General features: G+C 31.7%; 1 protein-coding gene across 1 annotated transcript in view; it reads right to left on the reverse strand.

Moving 5' to 3' along the window:
* Nucleotides 1–20,572, reverse strand: part of lqf (epsin homolog lqf) — a 37,176-nt gene that overhangs the window by 11,420 nt on the left and 5,184 nt on the right. Inside the window, 4 exon segments of the mRNA XM_065506522.1 lie at nt 33–702; nt 764–1,431; nt 1,488–1,576; nt 7,561–7,733. Of these exon segments, the coding sequence (XP_065362594.1) occupies nt 33–702; nt 764–1,431; nt 1,488–1,576; nt 7,561 (1,428 nt within the window). The 5' untranslated portion in view covers nt 7,562–7,733.

The raw sequence follows: 20,572 nt of genomic DNA on the forward strand, positions 1-20,572 counted from the left end.
AACAAACAAAAAAAACTCTCTTTAAAACATACCTTAGCTGCTGTTGTATTCTCTAAATTCTTCCAGGGATCATCATTGGCAGCCGCTAATGCCTTTGGTGCCCAAGGATCTTCTATCAACGGTTTGGATGGCGGAGGAACAACTGCTGCAGTGACTTTAGCATTTTCCGATAACCATGCATCTAAAGGTGCATTAGAGGGAGGAGCTGCCAGCACACTAGCTGATTGTTTTCCCAGCCATGGATCGGCCGATACGGCGGCACCACCTACAGCCCCCGCTACATTTGTCGAGTTCTGAGTATTACCATTAGTTTGTAGCCAGCCTTCTGTGGAGGAACCCGAAGTAACCGAAGGTGATTGTGTACGCAAACCACCCCAAGCCTCGCCGCCATTAGTGCCATTGGTGGCCATCGACAGGCCTAAACCGCCAACAGCACCCATTTGAGCCGAACTCAATGGTGTGGAACGTGATGCTGCCGTTGGTTGCCAGGGATCAACGGGTGGCGAAGCCGTGCCAGTCCAAGGATCAGACATTTGACTAGCCGCTCGTGCTGGTGTACCCCAAGGATCCGAAGGGTTGTTGGTTAAGCCGCCAGCGGCTATACCTAAGGGGGGACTGGAAATACTAGTGGCTCCCAGTTGTATATCCAATAGATCCAATAAATGTGATTGTGGCGGCTCCTCATCGTGTTGTTTTTGCACGCTAAAATAAAATTGGTTTTTAAATTAAATTAGCCAAATATTAAGAACAATAAAAAACTTACTTAAAATCTTGTTCACTCTGGCTCAAAGCCAATTGTAGGCGAACATCATCACTGCGGCGTTTGGCCTCTTCCTGTTCAGCTTCTTCACGTGACATGGCCATGGCCAATTGTAGTTGTAGCTCTTCCTCTCCAGCCGTTTGAGGACGTACCATTTCCAGCTCGGAAACTGGTTTGGCTGGTTCCTCTTGCCAGCCAGGCGGCATGTCACGCAAATCACGTTGTAAGGGACCATCTATATAGCCATCACTGCCAAAACCACTTGGATATTGAGCAAAACGTTCCTTGGCCTTTAAGGCTTTAACACGTTCATTTTTCAAGCGCTCATCGTCTTTCAACAGATTTACCAATTGTTTAGCCTTTTCCCTCACATGAGTACCTTGATCTTTGCCCTCCTCAAAATATACAAACTCCCGCAGAGTTTGTATGGCAAATATGTTTTCTTTGCACTGTTGCGACACCTTTTCATTGCCAGTCTTAATTAGATATTCCAGCAGTATAAGAGCCTTATAGACATGACGCCAGTTCTTGCCATGATCATTGAGACGTTTCCAAATCATTTGCATTATTTCCGAAAATGCCACCACATTGTTGGTTAATTCGGCGACTTCCGCCATTATAGTGGCCGAGGGACCCCATGGATCATTTGAAGTAGCCTCACGTACTTTAACCTTTATTTAGAAAGTGTTTAAAATTGAGATTTCAAATTGAAAATTTTAATTATTACCTGGGCATCAGAGTAGTTGTGGGCTAAATTTTTTATATTCCGACGTAGACCTGCCACATTGACTTGCATATCGTCTTTATGTTTTCGCACTTTAAAATAAAGTAAAAAAAAAATATAGAAAAAATTTAATTTAATAACAATTAAGCAAATTTATAAAAACCAAAAGACAGAAACTTATTTTTTTACATTTTATATACTTCAATAAAAGTTATGTTTTAGTTAGTTTAAAGGTAAAATAAAAAATATGATTTATAGATAAATATTGTAGTAGTACTCGCCTAGCAAATGTCTCAAAAAAAACTATAACCACATTAGAGAATTATTATTTAGAAGTAGCTAAGAACAGCAGACAGTTGGAAGAAGAAGAGACGAAACCAAAGCCTTACAAGTTCTTAATCTGACACTGAAGACTTTTGCTTGTCTTACATGTTTACGTCATTTGTGTTTGCACATTTCTGTTTGTACAGAAGAAAACTATTTCATAATTGCAAAAAATATAAAACAAAGAAAACAACACACAATCCTAGACAAAGTTACACAAACAAAAATAAAAAAAAGATTTAAAAGCTAAAATTAAACTGCTTGGTTTTATTGCTTTCTGTTTTTTTATTATTATTATTTCAATTAAAAACATAACTTTTATATCGGTTTAAAATATATGTGAATAGTAGTTGAATATTTTAGTAGTGTACAGTGGAGAACACTTAATTGGGATGTATTTTATTTACTTCTGAAGTAGTAACGAGTATTTAACATTTAAATAAATGTGTGTTGAATATGTAAATTTAACTATATGGTTGTAAATAAAAAGATTTTGTTCAATTATAATTTGAGTGAATTCAATGGAGCCAAACTGTTTCCAAGTAAAGAAATGCCTCAGCGTTATTTTGATATTTTCAACAAAATCCATTAGACAAGAGTTTGCAAAGTTCTTCAATGTGCAAAATTAATTGCTAGAAATTTGGCGCAACAGATAGTTCATGGAATATGTTACTTTCTGAAAAGTTTAACTCAAATCATATTCAAAGTATTTGCATAGTTACATTTCAAATTATGACAGACGAATAAATATTTCCAGGACGTAATATTTAATAATTTGAAGACCCTCGCCCCAAAAATTATTTAATCGTAGGTCGGCTTATCACAGTTGTAGAAGATTAATTAATTCAGTTTAAGTTTAATTCCACAAAATCTTAATTCATGTTTATGAATGAATTGAATTGAAGAAAAATTGATAAATTCAATAAATATTTTGTAATGGATTTGAATCAAAGCTTTAAAAGAATGAAACTTCGTGTTATTCAGCCAATTAAATGTGATTTTTACAATGCATTAACTTTGCCGAAAATATGAATTGAATTAAAATTTTAATGAATTCATGTTGAACTGGAAAGCAATGAATTTAATTAAAATTTTAATGATCGCGAATTAATGTCTTGAATGCATCCGTTTCATGAAATCAACTTGAAATATAAATTCTTGAATGCATTATTATTGACTTTCATTGTAATAAATATTTTATTGCAATATGAATCCACATCAGATAGCGTATCTTTTGCTTCGAAAAGCGTCAGATGCTGAAAGACGATTTTACATTTCCGAAATGCAGCATGAACACTATAAATGAAAATCATTTTGCACCAAATCATTACTTGCGATGAAAAATGGATCGATCCATTACGATAACCCAAAGCGTAAGAGATCGTATGTCAAGCTGAATCGACACCAAAGCCAAATATCCATGGAACTATGGTAATGTTCTGTAATTTGTCGTATCTATTATAAGTTGCTGAAATCTGAACAGACCATCACAGGGAAACTGTACCGAATGCAACTTATTCTTTTGAAGCGAGCATTGGTCGAAAAACGCCCTGACATGAAATTGTAATATTCCATTATGATAACGCTGGGCCACATATTGCAATACCTGTTAAAAAGTATTTAGAATAAAGTGGTTGGGAAGTTAATTTACACCCGCCTTATAGTCCAGACCTTGCCCCTTCCGACTACTATTTGTTTCGATCGATACAGAACGATCTCTCTGGGATACGATTCAGAACAGACTATCCGAAATAGACTTGATTCGTTCTTGTCCTTAAAAGATGAGCAGTTCTTTTGGCCCGGAATTTATATGTTTTATTTATATACTAGAAAGAAGGGAAAATGTCATACCTAGCAATGACCAATACTTTGAATAAATTCATATTGTACAAATGTCAAAATAAAGCTAAACATTTTATAAAATCCCACATTTTTAAGTCATTCTTTTTTTTTGCAAAATACGAATGCAATTCATATTTTGTGCATTTAAGAATTTTTAATTCATAATTAATTCTAATTCAATGAAAAGAACGAATACAAGAATTAAACTGTGCTCGAAAGAGGGGTACCCGGCGGGTTAAACTAATTTGTGTACGCTGAATCCAGTGGTACTAAGCGTTTTTTAGGTTAGCTCTTGTATTCGAGATATACCGTTATTTTGAAAATGGAGGAGGTTGCACAACATATATTCGCGTAACTCAAAAACGGTTTAGTTTATTCAATAAACTGATAAAACTGAAATTCGGCAATAAAATTACCTTTAAGTAAGGATTAACATTTTTTTTAATCTGCGCAGTCCTTTTAGAAATATTTCCAATTTTATTCCGCATTTTCCAATTTTTTATGCCATTTTAAAAACAAAAATTTCAAAATTTTCTTAAAAAAATTATTTTTATGTTGCCAAAATCTATATTTCTAAAACGACAGCGCATATTAAAAAAAATTTTAATCTCTGCTTAAAGGTAATGTTATTGTGGAATTTCGTTTTTTTCAGTTTATTTAATAAACTAAACCGTTTTTGAATTAGGCGAATATATGTTGTGCAACCTCCTCCATTTTCGAATTAACGGTATATCTCGAAAACAAGAGCTAACCTAAAAAAAGGTTAGCGCCACTCTGCGTACTCGAGTTTACATTAATTTTAATAAATTTTTTCAAATATTTTTCCAGTGAAATCAAATTCCAAATTATATTAACAAAGCAAAATATAAACATAGTATTTTACTAAAAACCTGGCCCACACCAAAAAATCCACACTGCTCGTATACAATTTTCCAAAGTACATTTAAAATGGACGAGACAGAAATCAAATATCAATTTTAGATTATTGATAACCAAACTTGACTGTTTTATTTGTGTACTTAGAAATATACATTTATAATTGGTAAAATGTAATGTCTTTGAAAACTTAAATTACGGAATATGGATTTGAAAAAAGTTTCCATTGAATAATGTGCTGCTAAACAGTTAGAAGATCAAAGTAATACATGAAATTCTCAACTAACAGTTGGAGCTAAGGCCTATTACACTAGTTTACAAATCAAACATTTTTGTTTGCTCATGGAATGAAACTTATATTTTCGAGAAGAGCTAGGGACGCTAGTTAATTGACCATTTTTTGTTTCCCTTCTATACGTCAAAATTTTGAGATATATGGGTTTTTATTTTTCCCCTGACCTGAGTACTACTAATGCATACTGTAGTGTACCGAATTGTGGTAATTAGGTATTTACATCGTTTTTGGGTACATAACACTCTGGCGAAGCTACTAGATACTTTCAGAGTTGTATTCTTTTGACAAATTCCAAAAAAAATTAACGGGAAAAAAATAAATACTGTTTAAAAGTACATCTTTCCTATAGATAAACGTTAATAAATCGCTATTAAATACAAAACTCTGAAGTAAAAACTATTTTAAAATGTCTTCTAGAAAGTGTAAAATAAACCCAGACCATTTTTGTTTTATTTGCGGAAAAATTATTCAGTCAAATCAAGGTTTTCCTATAACACAAACACTGCAAAATGCTTATTTACATTAAAAAATTTCGTAAAAGCTTTAGATAAGACAAAACCAGCATTTCAATATTTATGCAGCGTGTTCCCGAGTCTTTCTGAGGCTAAACTAAAAGAAGGCATATTTGTGGGTCGTCAAATAAGAAACATTTTGGTTGATACCAAATTTGAGTGTCTATTAACCGACGTTGAAAATGCAGCATGGAATTCTTTTAAACTTGTTGTTCAAGAATTTTTGGGGAATAAGAAAAGTCAAAATTCAAAGATATTGTTGCGAATTTATTACATAATTTTGAACTGATGGGTGTAAATATATCCCTCAAAATTCACTTTTTATATTCTCATGTGGATTTTTTCCCGAAAAACCTCCGACACATGAGTGACGAACATGGAGAGCGTTTCCATCAAGATTTGAAGATTTTCGAGAGGAATTATCAAGGTTTTTGGGATCAGAATATGCTAGGAGACTACTGTGGGAGTGTCGTGAGGGAAACAAATGAAAATAATTATAAAAAGAACTTCACTTTTTATTTTTTTTGTACTAATTTAATGTAAATTTTTATATGTTTCGTTTTTAAGAAATATCTCAAAAGTTTGACGTCCAGGATTTTTTTAATATTTTTTCCGAAGTTAGAAGACCTAATTACACAAACATTGTAAACTAGTGTTATCAACCGTTCGTTAAGGTATTCGATAGTATGATTCCAGTCTATATTATTTGTGCTGATTTTTAACTCGATAGGCGATTCTGTTCAATAAAATAGCGCAAGTCTGAAAAATTTTCGGATTGAAAACTAGTTGAATAAAGACAGAGTAACAATTTGCTAGGCTACCAATGCGAATGACAACAAATAGTATGTAAATAGTTATTATTTTATTATGCTCTCCACTGTACAATTTTATTGAAATGATTAATTAGTCTACATTCAAAGTATATATCAAAGAAAAAGTTCCAATAATAAGTTATATTAGACTAAAGAAAACAAACTGTTAATAGGAAAAAGATGGCAATTAAATTAGTGATAATGATGACTTGTTAGAAAATCAGAAATACTTATGAATGTACATATTAAAAATTAGACCAAACAATTCAACAAAGAAGAAATCTTTGGAAAACCTTTATAAAGCGGGTTTTTTTATGACCGATAGAACTTGAAATTGTAAAAAAATAACAACAAAAAAAGTAAATTTTAATCAAAAAATTGTTTTATTCGAAAGATCAACATTTGGGCATTAACATTTCAACATGATTTCTGGCATATGGCGGCTGTTCTTGACGTCCAATTTAGCACGAATTTTTCGACTTGGTTGCCTCCAAGACGTCAATTGTTGCTGGTTTATCAGCATAAACCAGCGGTCCACCGAAAATAATCGAGAGGTGTCAAATCACACGACCTTGGAGACAGGACCATTTCTTGAAATCAATTTATCGCCAAATTTTGATTTCAATAAATCTCGTCCGAATCAATGTCATCCATATTTTCAAACTAAAAATCATTGATCAACGTTGCATTCTTCTGGATATAATGGAGTCTGTTGTGGATTGGTCCATATGCGGCAATTTTGTTTATTAACAAATTCCAAAATGAGCCACATCGCTGAACACAATTTTGCCATAAAACATTCGGCTATAAGTTGCGCGAATCGATGACTGATTTGGATAATTTGGTAGAGTTGTTCAAACGTCAATCTATTGATGATGATTTGCCAGAGTATACTGATCATATATAGCAAAAAGTAAGCGAAGTATGACAGTTCGTTTGGCAGTTACACGTTTCAAAAGTTCTATCGGGCTTAAAAAAACACACTTTTGAAAATATTTGCAAAATAATTTATTTTTGTTTGTAAGTTAAGGCTTAAAACAGAGAAACAAAACACAATATACAATATACAATAGTAAAGAAATTAACCAACAAAAATTCAAAAGAAAAACAATTATTCCAACAAGTGTTTAAAATAAATAAATAACAAAAGTGATTATTTTAGTGTTGAAATTAGTTTAATACCAAAAATTTAATATATGTTTGTTTGTTTATTTAAAAGTGTAATAGTAGGAGAAGGTATGATAAGTGGTAGTTGGTATGATAAAGTGTTTGATTGTTTTGTTCGAAATGTTTTTTTTTTAAACGTATTTCATTTTTAACGGGTTAATGTGAAAATTAAAATAGTAAACAAAAATTAACCACAAGTTTCATTTTCTTAGGTGGAAAAAAAATTATACAATTTCATTAGAACTTACTTTTCGGGCCCTTGTTTTGTATTTAAGGCTTTGTTTGATTTGTTTTTGTTTGTTTTGCTGTTTGTTTTATTTGCAAATTAAGTTTAATGTGATTTATTCTTTGTTTGTTTAAACTTTATATTTTATGTTGGCGTTTTATTTTATATTTATTTGGTTTAGTGCTCCAAAGCAAGCTAAGAGATACAACAAGATTAAAAATTGAAATATAAATAATTTAAAGCATTTGTATTATTAAAAATGTAGTTATAATTAACAATATAATGGTGAAAATATATATGATACTCAAAAAAAAATAATAATAATAATAAGATACAAAATTAAGTATTTTTTATACAAACAATTCTAGAAAAAATAAATTGGGAGCAAATTATACATATATTGTACGTGTGTAAAAACATTTATAATCAAAACTGTAAGAATTCATATTCATTATTAAAATTAGTCACAATTAATTGAGTTTTATATAAAAAAATTCATTTAGAAAAAAGTTTTGCCTAAAGAATTGCAGTATATTTTTTTTACATATCAAACTGAACAAACAAGAATATCAGCATGCAATAATTTTATTATTAAGATTATCAAATGAATATACTAATTTCAAGTTAAAATTCAACATATTCAACTTTTTAAAGGCTATACACTTTTTTTTACATGACTACTACTGAATGCATAGAGATTTATACATAGAGAAGAGACACTCCGTTTTGTCAAACAAAAATAAAACAAATCACATGGTTGATAAAACAACAAAATATAATCACTAACATGTATTTTGTTTTGAATGAAATGATTCAATAAGAATTAATTCTATAAAGAATTAATTCTCAAAAGAATGAGTTCAATACGTTTGTTGTACTAAGGAAATATGCCTAGAAATTAATTTAATGGAATGGCTAAGAGAAAAACTTTAATTTGATTTTGAAAATTAAAATCTAAACGCTATTAGGTAATATTTTTGTTCTTGTACGATTTACTAATTTTAGTTATTCAAATTTGCAGATCCCCATATACTTTCCCATATATAATCTGTGTGAGACGCATCATAATACCATGAGTCGAAAATATATTCGCGGAATGAAATCAAGGTTATAAATCTAAAACACTTTGAATATGATTATTTCAAATCATATTAATCCTATTGAAAGTAGAAACATCAACGGATCTATTACGGCCAAGTAAATATCGATCATTAACTCCTAACATAATTGCTTAATATTCAAAGAATTCATCGATAGACATTGAAGGAAATCATTGATATTACCTATAGATTGAAAGGCCGTCAAAAAAAAAGGCAAATGTGATCCGCCAAGGCATTTATTTAAAGAACAAAGAGAATGTTAAAGTGCAAAATTCGAAAACTGGCTTACTATAGCCTTATCTACATCGTTGCAATGGACTTTGAAATATCTATCATTAGATATCCATATTCTCATATTAATGACTTAGTAATCCAGATATATATAGATCAAAAATCGAGGTTGTCCCGGTTTTTTGCTCATATCTCTGTTATTTATGGACCGATTTTGCTGATTTTAAATAGCAAACTTCTCGAAAGCATGTCTGACAGAATTATTGAAGATTTGGATCCCGAAGATATCTGGGGTCTTCAGAAATTTGATTTCAACAGACAGACGGACAGACAGACAGACGGACATCGACTCCGCTATCTATAAGGATCCAGAATATATATACTTTATAGGGTCGGAAATTAAAAATGTAGAAATTACAAACGGAATGACAAACTTATATATACCCTTCTCACGAAGGTGAAGGGTATACAAATAAAACCGAAAAAATAACAAGATTAAAGACCTGGATATAAACGTACATATATGTAAGTCACATTCACCCCTATCGGCAATAACATGTAAAATTTATGTTCCCATGAAATATCCATTTCCCCCGAAGGGAAAATTGCTATCTTAATATTCCCATGAACTTTTCATTCACAATAGTTGATTTTGTTAGTAACAGCTGTTTATTGTTTACAAAATTCCATGTAAAAAATTCACAACATGGGGAATTTTTCACGTGAACAAAGTTGATGAACGAAAAATGTGAAAAGGGAACATATTTCATGTGAAATATTGATTCGAGATAGGAGTGATTAACTCTATCGAAATAAAATTATACATTCACAACCTCAAGTGAAACAATATCAACAGATTCATTACCATCACTAATAAGGCACCATTATCAAAATAATCATTCATATAACATGACAATTCACCTTCTCCTACAAAGCCAATCACACTCAAAAACATCCACATACAAGAACAATATCCTTTCCCTGGAAAGCACGTTCTTCAGCATATATGCAGTATATAGTCAAATTCAAACTAGATCTATGAAACTGAAAAGCAGTATAACACAATTGTCTTAAGGATGTCACCAGATCATTCTTAATTCTCCTTCTAACTACTAGAACCAAATTGTAAACGAAGTCAATCAATTACTTTTCAGTCTTCTGATTTCTTAAGAAATTTCGTTTTTTTCACAACATTGATTTAATGATTCATTAAAAGTTTCATTTGTGGGTCATCAAAAAGATCAGCTTTTATTTTTCGGTACTTTGAGCAGTTTTTCGCAAAATTTGTTGTTTTTCAGAAATGTTTATGAAAATATTTTCAAAATCAGGTGAAGTTTTTTATAAAATAATAAAACATTTGTGAAATTGAATTTTTCAATATTTCAACATTATCAAATCATTGTTGCCCTAAGCCCTTAATTTATTTAATAAATGTGTTTCAACGCATTTATTTCACTTGGCCGGCTTTTAAATAACATCTAGCCTAGCTAAAACAACAATTTTGTTACCTGTTTACGAAAACATTGCCACATGTAACAAACATTTAAGCAATTATTTAAAATACTTATTCCACAAACAGCTGCTCCCTGAAACGTGACGAGAGCACTCGTCATACATATTCCAAAGGGTCAAGTTGCAAAATATTTTCAACAATTATTTATTCTCTTTCTGCACTAAACGATACAATAATTATTTCAAAAATAAAAAAATCCATACACCAACACGTAAGCTTAAGGTCATTGTTACTGGAAGAAAAAAAATAATATGCAAATACCTAGCAGTCTTTAAATGTAAAAAAAAAATTAAGATACAAGTTCAATGCAGGCCGAAAAACAAAAACCGAAAACAATTGAATTAAAATACCAATATAAACAAAACGGAAATAATTAAATTTGCCATAAAAAAAAATAATAATGTCTGGAAAGATAAAGGGAAAATAAAGAAAAATTCTAACAAGAAATAATTAAATCAATATATATATCGTTACCTTAATATAGAAAGGTCCTAACGCGTGCTTTTTTAAGTCGAGATTTTTTGGCTAAATATGTTAATGAGCGGACCATTTATCGAAATAAATGAAAATCTGGTCGTCAAAAAAACGAGTTAGGGCCTTTCTATATTAAGGTAACGATATGTAATTTAAATGAAACCATAAAAATTTAAACAATCTGAAAAATAAAAACAATATTCGATAACAAAACAAGCAAGCAATAAACAAACATGTAAAAGGGAAGAAAATCAATGGACAAGTAATTTAATAAGTATCGATAAATTTATGTAAGTCCTACGGAAGATAGTTATATGAATTTATCAATAATTTGTATTATTGTTGATGAGGAACATGTTACCGCAACCCGAAATGTTTATTTGCTTATCGAAAGTACAATATAATTAAATTATGCACTTATTAGTCTGGACAGTTTAAGTTCCAATAAAAATCCATTGAATTGTTGAGGAATATTTAGCAATTTCTTAAAAATTATAGAAATTTTTGCAGATTAACTAGCACTGACCTTAAATTTTGACCCACTTTAAATGCACATTTTTGAAATTATGGTTTATAAAAAGAAATAAGAGCAAATAAGCAAAACGTTTGGATCCATTACAATAAAGACGAATCGACACCAAAGCCAAATATCCATGGCGCTAAGGTAATTACAGAGCACTCGCGATAATATGAACACCCCAATATATGGGAATTAGATGACATTCGCTAATATGAACAATCTTGCAAAACTGAACTGAACTGGTTTTAATTAGTTCATATTATCGCGAGTGCACTGTATATGTATTTGGTGGGAGCAAAAGGGTCCTATCTACTATGAGCTGCTGAAATCTGACCAGACAATCACAGGGAATCTGTAGCGAGCATTGGCCGAAAAATGCCCAGAATATGCGGCAAGCATGAAACCGGAATATTCCATCATGACAACGCTCGGCCACATGTTGCAGTACCTGCAAAAAGTATTTAAAATTAAGTGGTTGGAAAGTTTTGCCTCAATCACTAATAAAATCACCAACTATGCTAACGATTGGACAGCCACTATTATTTGACTGCTATCAGCGTATCCTAGTAAATCACGAGTGGAAATCATAAATGTTATAGAAATAGTTAATGTGTTAGTTCGCTGCACACAAGGAAATGGTTTAGAAATCTAATTTACACAGAAAAAACAGATTCGTGATAGCAACCGAATTTGTTGCCAATCGAATGATTCTTCTACCTTAGTGACCGAATTTTACAGTTGTGGCTACGAAATTTTGAAAGGGGTAACAAAAGTTTGGTTGCTTCAACCGAAATTCTTCTTTATCATCTGAATTTCTGTTGATAGAACCGAAATATTCTATGTCTACAACCGAATGATTCGATTGGCAACAAATTCGGTTGCTATCACGAATCTGTTTTCTGTGTGTAATTCGATTTTAAAATTTTAATAAAAAATGAGACTCACAATGAGATCAAGACTGGTTACTATAGAAATGAGTACTTAATCCATCTTATTGCATTGAGATGTCTTATAACATCTTATTTCCGATTCTCCTGAAAAGTTTTCAAAATTGCGCTGACTGACAAAAATACTACTTTTAGGTTATTTAAATGCTGGGTCCTACACATTTCTGTCTTGCTACATGCGGAGTTGGTCATTCGCAGTGATGATGAAAAAGAACTTTCTCATTTTATTTAAAGATCGTCATATGACCCGAAAACACTACCGTCAAGATCCAAATTTCCGGTTACGATATAAAAGTTGTGACTATTTTATGCCATATATTACAGTGTCTGAACATTGCACTTTCAATAATCCCAGTATTCCGACAGATACAGCATCAAAAATATTAAAAGCGACAAGGATTACAAATAACAGTGAACCGACAGTGAACCACCCGAAAATCTTGGGTATCAGTTTTGATAGCCTTTTTACCTCCTCAGCACACGCCACTGCAATCACGCATAAACTGCGAAATAGGAACAAGGTCCTCAAAGAACTAGCCGGCAGTACTTGGGGTATGGACAAAGAAACTTTGCTTGCTACCTACAAGACGATTCAGTGGTCAACTATGCTGCTCCAGTGTGGTCGCCTTCGTTGAGTGATACCCAGTGGAGAAATATTCAAAGCTGTCAAAACGCAGCCTTAAGGACCGTCACAGGCTGCCTTCAAATAACCTCCGAACACCACCTTCACGAGGAAACCAAGGTTCTACCGGTCAAGGAACACAACGTCATGTTGTTTCTGGGATGTCATCGGAGGAGTCATCCAAACTTCAACATCACACAGTTGGAATCTCCCCCGAGGCATGTCAGACAGGACCTTCGGAAATACGAGGAGAACATACAGAGGTATGTGCAGGATCCATTTGATTGCCGCTCGTATATGACAGCTTTGAACGACATTCACAGAGACGCCATCAATTCCGCGGTAGCAGGATACCGTATGAATGTCGTACTTGGAGGTCGCCCACCACCGATAGCAGACGCCGAGAAGGTTCTGCCGCGTGGAACAAGAGTCGTTCTGGCACAACTTAGATCAGGATGGAGCAACAGGCTTAATGCCTTTTGGTCTCGCATAGACCGTGCCGTCCTTAACTTATGCCCAGCATGTGGTCAGGGTCCTCATGACACCCTCCACATATTTAACTGTTCAGCCAACCCTACTTCACTCAGTCCAATGGATTTATGGACTCATCCTGTTGAAGTAGCTCAATTTCTTGGACTTGAACAACATGCAGAACCACCAGAACATCCAGATAGATTATTGTAAATTGTTTATGCTGCTACAACAACAACAAATAAATTTCAGGCGGGTTACTGCGCAACTCAATCCGAAAACGGAAATGTTCGAAATTGTCTGCTAAATACATTGTAATTCGAAACGATTTCCTATCGAATCGAATTATGGAGTACCCCCCCTAGGATAATGGCAGGTGTACGAGCTTACTTGGACAGTTCCAACATGAAGTATTTAGCTTAAAATTGAAGAATTAGTGCATAATTTGTACAACATAAGCCACAAACAGTCTATCGACAAAATTATTAGCTGGCAACTCTTGGGACATGGATTAAGAGAGATTGTAGCGACATACAAGGCAAATGGTGGCTCTCTTCTTAATTAAGCTGGGTTGGGGTTATGGACTCCATTCCTCAGCGACACCCAATGGCGAGGTTTACCCCAATGGATCATCTTCATGAGAAGACGAAGTTACAGTCAGCCAGACACCATAATGTGTTGTTGACTAGACAGTTGCTTAGTCACCCAGAGATTACCCTTCACAGAAACATCCGAATGGAAACGACATCTAAGACGTCATGTCCATTGTCTATTGCAAATGTTAAACTTTTTTTGCATCAAATGACCGTTTTCAAAGCTCTATCTGATATTGAGAGACACCTCCCTATGTAGGCAAGAGCCGGTTGGTGCAGTTTTCTCAACAACTACCGTATTGTTCCTGGCACTTTAAACCGTTGACCTGTCTGTTATCGCATAGACTGACACCGTTTCTCCACCTACTGACATAAAAAAATAATTAAAAACTTCTTCATAAAAATCTGTTACAACAACAACACAAATCAGGAGCCAAACCTAATCGGATATCTGTCTCTAAACAACTTGAATAACAAAGAAGTCTATAAAATTTATAAAATAAGAAACAAATATCATAAATAGCTGGTCAGATTACAACAGAGAAAGAAGGTGCGTAACAAGTTATTACAATATAATTCAGGATCCACGTTCTCTTGATGCCTACGACTGGCGTAAAGACCCACAACTAAACAAATTAAAAGACAAAAAAGAAACGAAGTTAAATTTGAAGTGTAGTAATATATTAAAAATGTAAGTCGAATGTCAATTGCACATGTTTTCTGACAATGTTGTCATATTGCTTTTGATCGAACAGAATATTTGTAACACACAAACATCCCTTCAGCAGAAAAGGATTTAAACCCAGCAGAATCTAATTATTACCAAGCCTCCGTGAAACTTGACCTATATAATTATGCTATAATTAGAGCGATTCTGATTGTTTTGTGATTTTCTCACTTCCAAAAATATTGCTAAACACAAAAAGCCGTCCATAATTTAACATACCAAACAAATACCAATATCTCTAGTTACAAATAATTGATAATTCAATTTCAATTAAGTATGTCTTAAGAAAACATTTTATAAATTGTATCCACTTAATACCTTTAATACAATAAAATGCTACAAAAATGATGATAAACATTGTATACCTATTGTAAAACAATACCATACATTTTAATTAATATTTATTCATTTATTGTATTATTTAATATAAATTCTACTCATTGAAGTACAAAAAATAAAAGCAAGAACAACAACATGTTCGCCTTTAGAAATTTAATAATATTTATAATAATTTCATTGTACACGTCTCGAGTTCAATTCCAATTGAATTTCAATAATATTTTATGTTTGTATGTATTTATATGTGTATAAACTTTAACTAAAAGTCACGTGTTTAGAATGTACATATGTAATGACAAATGTATGTATATTAGAGTGGTTCTTATTTAGAATTTTTTGGAATTTTAATGTTCCCAAGGTTTTTGTGATCCAAAAACCAAATGTTGAAAATTTGGGAAAAATCTGATAAAGTTTAGAGGTAGCAATATTTAAAAAAAAATCCAAATAAAAAATGTTTTTGAATTTCATTTACCCGTAGATGTTTAAATATCTATATATATAAAAATGAAATGGTGAGAACGGCTGGAGCGATTTGGCTGATTTTTTTTTATTCGATTCGAAATTTTCAGAAGATCGTTTGTAAAGAAAAAAAAATCAAAAATTCCGGGTAAAACTCGGAAATTTTTTTTTTTTGAGTAAATAAAAAATTTTGAGCAATAAAAAAGCTCCTTAAAGTATGCAGTACAAATTTAGATATTTTATTTGCAAATAAATAAGAACAGGCGTATGTGGGTTGGAGAAACTTGAAGAACTAACATAAGTAAATGCTACCGGGCGAAGCCGGGGCGGTCAACTAGTAAAATATAATAATGTTCTTTCATCAATAACTTATTATAATTTCATACCACAAAAATTCATGCCTATCTCAAATCCCAAATTTTACATTTTAAAAATTTGTTGTAAAAGAAATTTCAAAAGAATTAATTCTTAATTAAATTTTCGAAATCAAATTTTTTTATCTAAGACTCGAAATTTCCACTAAAATGTGAAACCTCTAAACGTTATCCGATTTTGCAAAAAATTTTAACATTTGGGTATTAGATGATGACGAAAAATATTACACCTTGAAAGCATCGAAAATCTAAAAAGCGCGAAATAAGGTCCACCCTAATATATATACATAATATATACGCACATAAATGCATACATATGTATATGTTCTTTAAGTATTTGTAAATTTAACAAATTAAAAGAAATAATTATAAAAATAAAAGGCATTAAAAGCTTTTTTTAATCATTATTCATTATCATAATGTCGAGATAATGGCAAAAACAGAAATACAAAAACAAAATGCTTTTATCAATTATTATTTGACTACATGTACTATTTACTTAAGTGTTTAATAGATTGATATCAAGGTCTAAAATAAAGGGGGTTACTTGATTTAAGAGAGTGAATAAGTAGCACACAGCATTTTTTTTTTTGCAAAGAGCATCAGTTTAAAAACATTAAACATTTGAAAATATAAACTATTAAAATTATTAAACAAATTAATTGCTTAGAAAGATGTTAAAGTTTAAGTGTAGATTTGTCTAGTAAGAACTTTGAAATTAAATAACGAACGCTAAAATAATCCACTATTGTTTGTAATAAAGAAGTTGAGCATATAATTAAATCAAAAGATGGGTTCCGTAAGAACCCATCTTTTTATTGAGAGTTAAGAGAGATAATTTAAAGGATTACTGAACTGAAATTAAATAACTGGCAGCTCTAATGAATGAGCAAAACGAATTTAATATACTAAAATGATCAGTAATGATAGTTCAGCAACTACACAAGTCTGAAAATTATTAAATTATCTGTGAAATGCCTTCGAATAAGTGCATTTGAAGGTTTCCAAATAATTCAAAATGACAGCAGAAAATAATTTTATTTTTTAGAAAATTACAGAAAGTCATTGCTAACAGTTTAACATTGTTAAATAATTTTATATTCTCTTACATTTACTTCTGAAATTGTGAAAATTTAAAGCGACCGGCACATTTAACTGCAAAACTTTGGAAGCTTTGTTTATAAGATATTTGTTTACTTAATGATTAAAGTTTTGTATTGCTTTATCTTCTGTTTATGTATTTTTGTAAGTGAATTATTAATGCTACCTTTTTATCATCAGCTTGCCGAGATAAACAAATTATCATTGTTTTACTTTTAGACAAAAGGTAATAAGTTTTGTTTTGTAACTAGTTATCTTATCATGTTTTTCTGACTGACTCTAAATTTAGAGATTTCCGTACAAATTTATTGCTAAATTGTGAGCATTTCAACAACAGAAATTTTTTTCAATTTCGTGATTTGAAATATCTAGGAGAGAAAAGTTTGAATTATGCTTCCAACGCAGGGACGGAGAATTAAAAAAACTTCAAATGAAAAACTGTTATACACAAAATTTTCTACAGAACAAACAGTTATACACAAAATTTGTATAGACAAAAATTGTTCTACACAAAATAAGTTTAGAACAATTTTTATATATAAAAACAGAAAAAACCGTTATACAAACAATTTTCTATGGAAAAAACAGTTATACATAAAATTTCTATATAAAAAGCAGTTAGATATACACATATTCTTTTATAGAAAAGACTGTTATACACTAAATTTTCTATCGAAAAACTGTTATACACTAAATTTTCTATAGAAAAATCGGTTATACATGAAATTTTCTATAAAAACATTTAAATTTTCCTATAGAAAAGACTGTTTCCCGTACGATTTTCTATAGAAAAAACGTTTTCCATATAAAACACTATTATACACATATTCTTTTATAGAAAAGACTCTTATACACTAAATTTTCTATCGAAAAAACTGTAATACACTAAATTTTCTATAGAAAAAAAACTGTTATACCCATAATTTACTACAGAAAAAGCTGTTATACATAAAATTTAGTATAGAAAAATTGTTATTGGGTATTAAAAATGGGGGATTTACAACAGAAGGCGTATTTTTTGAACCCGTTTTTATACCCTACACCATGAGTGGCAAGGGTATATATAACTTTGTCATTCCGTTTGTAATTTCTACATTTTTCATTTGCGACCCCACAAATTATATATGTATATTCTGAATCGTTATATATAGCGGAGTCGATATAGCCATGTCCGTCTGTGTGTTGAAATTAACTTTCTGAAGCCCCTAAATAACTTACATACACGAATGATACATCAATATCTCCGAAATTCTTCCTGCTCGGTTGCTATTTAAAATCGATAAAATCGGTCCACAAATGGCTGAGATATAAGGAAAAACCAGGACAACCTCGATTTTTGACCTATTTTTGACCCATATCTGGATTACTAAATCATTATTATAGACAATATGGATATCTAATGATAGATATTTCAAAGACCTGTGCAACGACGTATATAAGACCATAGTAAGTTGGACCTACAATGGGTCAAAATCGGAAAAAATATTTTTTAACCCGAATTTTTTTTTTTCATCAAAATTTTTTTTCACTAAATATTAAAAAAAAAAATTTGAAAACTAAAAAAAAAAAATTTTTAAAATTAAAAAAAAAAAATTAAAATTTTAAAAACAAGTGGAAAAAAATTTAAATTTTGTTTACCTGAAAATATTTAAAATTTTTATTTTAAGGTATAATTTGGTGAAGGGTATATAAGATTCGGCACAGCCGAATATAGCTCTCTTACTTGTTTTTATTAACTTATATGTAATTTTGATCTCTCTTAGACCTTGTTACTATTTCGCATAAACTGCGAAACAAAGAAACCTAGCTAGTTACATACGATTGGTCGGTCAGTGGTCAACTATGCTGTTCCAGTGTGATCGCCTTCGTTGAGTGATGCAGTGGAGAAATATTCAAAGCTGTCAAAAGCAGCATTAGGGACCGTCACAAGCTGCCTTCAAATTACATCCGAACACCACCTTTACGAGGAAAACAATGTTCCACCGATCAAGGAACACAACGTCATATTGACGCAACAGTTCCTTCTGTGATGTCACCGGTGGAGTCATCCAAACTTCAATATCACACAGTTGGATTCTTCCCCGAGGCATGTCAGACAGGACATACGGAAATACGAGGAGAGCATACAGAGATATGTGCAGGATCCATTTGATCGCCGCTCGTATATGACAGCTTTGAATGACATTCACAGAGACGCCTTCAATTTCGGCATAGCAGGATACCGTATGAATTTCGTTCTTGGATGTCTGCCGGGTAAAAAAAGAGTCGTTCTGGCAGAACTTATATCAGAATTGAGAAACAGACTTAAGTTTTTTGATCCCGCATAGGGTCCTCATGACTCCCTCCACATATTAAACTGTTCAGCCAACCCCACTTCACTACGTCCTATGTGAAGTAGCACAATTTATTGGACTTGAACATCTTTCGCCAAAGTAAAAACAATTTTTGGTGAAAAAATTTTTAATTCCGGAATGACAAACTTATATATCGTCGTCTAAAATGCAAAATAACGTACAAATGTACGATTGTATTAAATTTCCATAACTGTACCAAAGTGCTTTGTAAATATCTCTCCTATCACTTTAGCAAGATGTTTACTACATAACACTTTATTATTTACTTAAATAAACACAAATATTTCCAACAATTTGCAAAATCATTTATCATTCGATACAATTTTTATTTAAAAAAATACGAATAAAATTTGGTTTGAAACAAGTATATAATTGCTAATGGATAAACAAATAAAATTTGTTCTTTAAAGAAAATTCTCATTCACTTCTCAATTTTCTAGTATTTGCCTTGTTAAATGTAAGTTGGCTGTACAGCAGAAACTATATGAGACTGCACAAAACAGGTGGACCAGTGAACATTTCTGTGCTACAACGAGTTCGACATGGCCCGTATATGATGCCAACAGGACGAATCTATTTATGGAATTCCGTCGTGAGCAAATAAGGATAATTGTATCCTTTATTACAGGACACTGTATAATTGGGACGCATGATGAGGCAACGGTACAACGACTACTGTATAAGCTGTCATAATGAAGAAGAGGAGGAGACTATGCCTCACCTTTTCTGCAATTGCCCGGCAGCGGAAGTACTATAAATACCCTGCTGTTTACCCCTTGAGTATCACAATGGGATCAGTTTTAAATGGAACCAAGTGAGCTGCTTAGAAAGTGACTGCCCACTCAAAATTTATCAAAAGTTAAATTGGAAATTTATCACGTTAAAACTAAATCTTATTTATAGTTTAAAATTTCACAAAAAATATCTAATTTATCGCATCAATATAAAAATGATTACAAACCACCTTCAATCAAATATTCCCATTAAATCGCAATAGTAACAGCAACAAATATTTCAAATATTTTTCAAAACCACAACAAAAATGTTAATTTAAATACAAAAAATATGATTACTATAAAATTACAACAATATTAACATTTAAACTATAGATAAATACACATAGATCAGAAACTCTCCTATCAAAGACACCTAACTCAGTTGACAAAAACCTAAATGATGTATTTAAAAAAAATGATGAGTAAAGAAGCA

Source organism: Calliphora vicina, chromosome 3 (assembly GCF_958450345.1).
Source record: "Calliphora vicina chromosome 3, idCalVici1.1, whole genome shotgun sequence".
In the NCBI taxonomy this organism is placed as follows: domain Eukaryota; kingdom Metazoa; phylum Arthropoda; class Insecta; order Diptera; family Calliphoridae; genus Calliphora; species Calliphora vicina.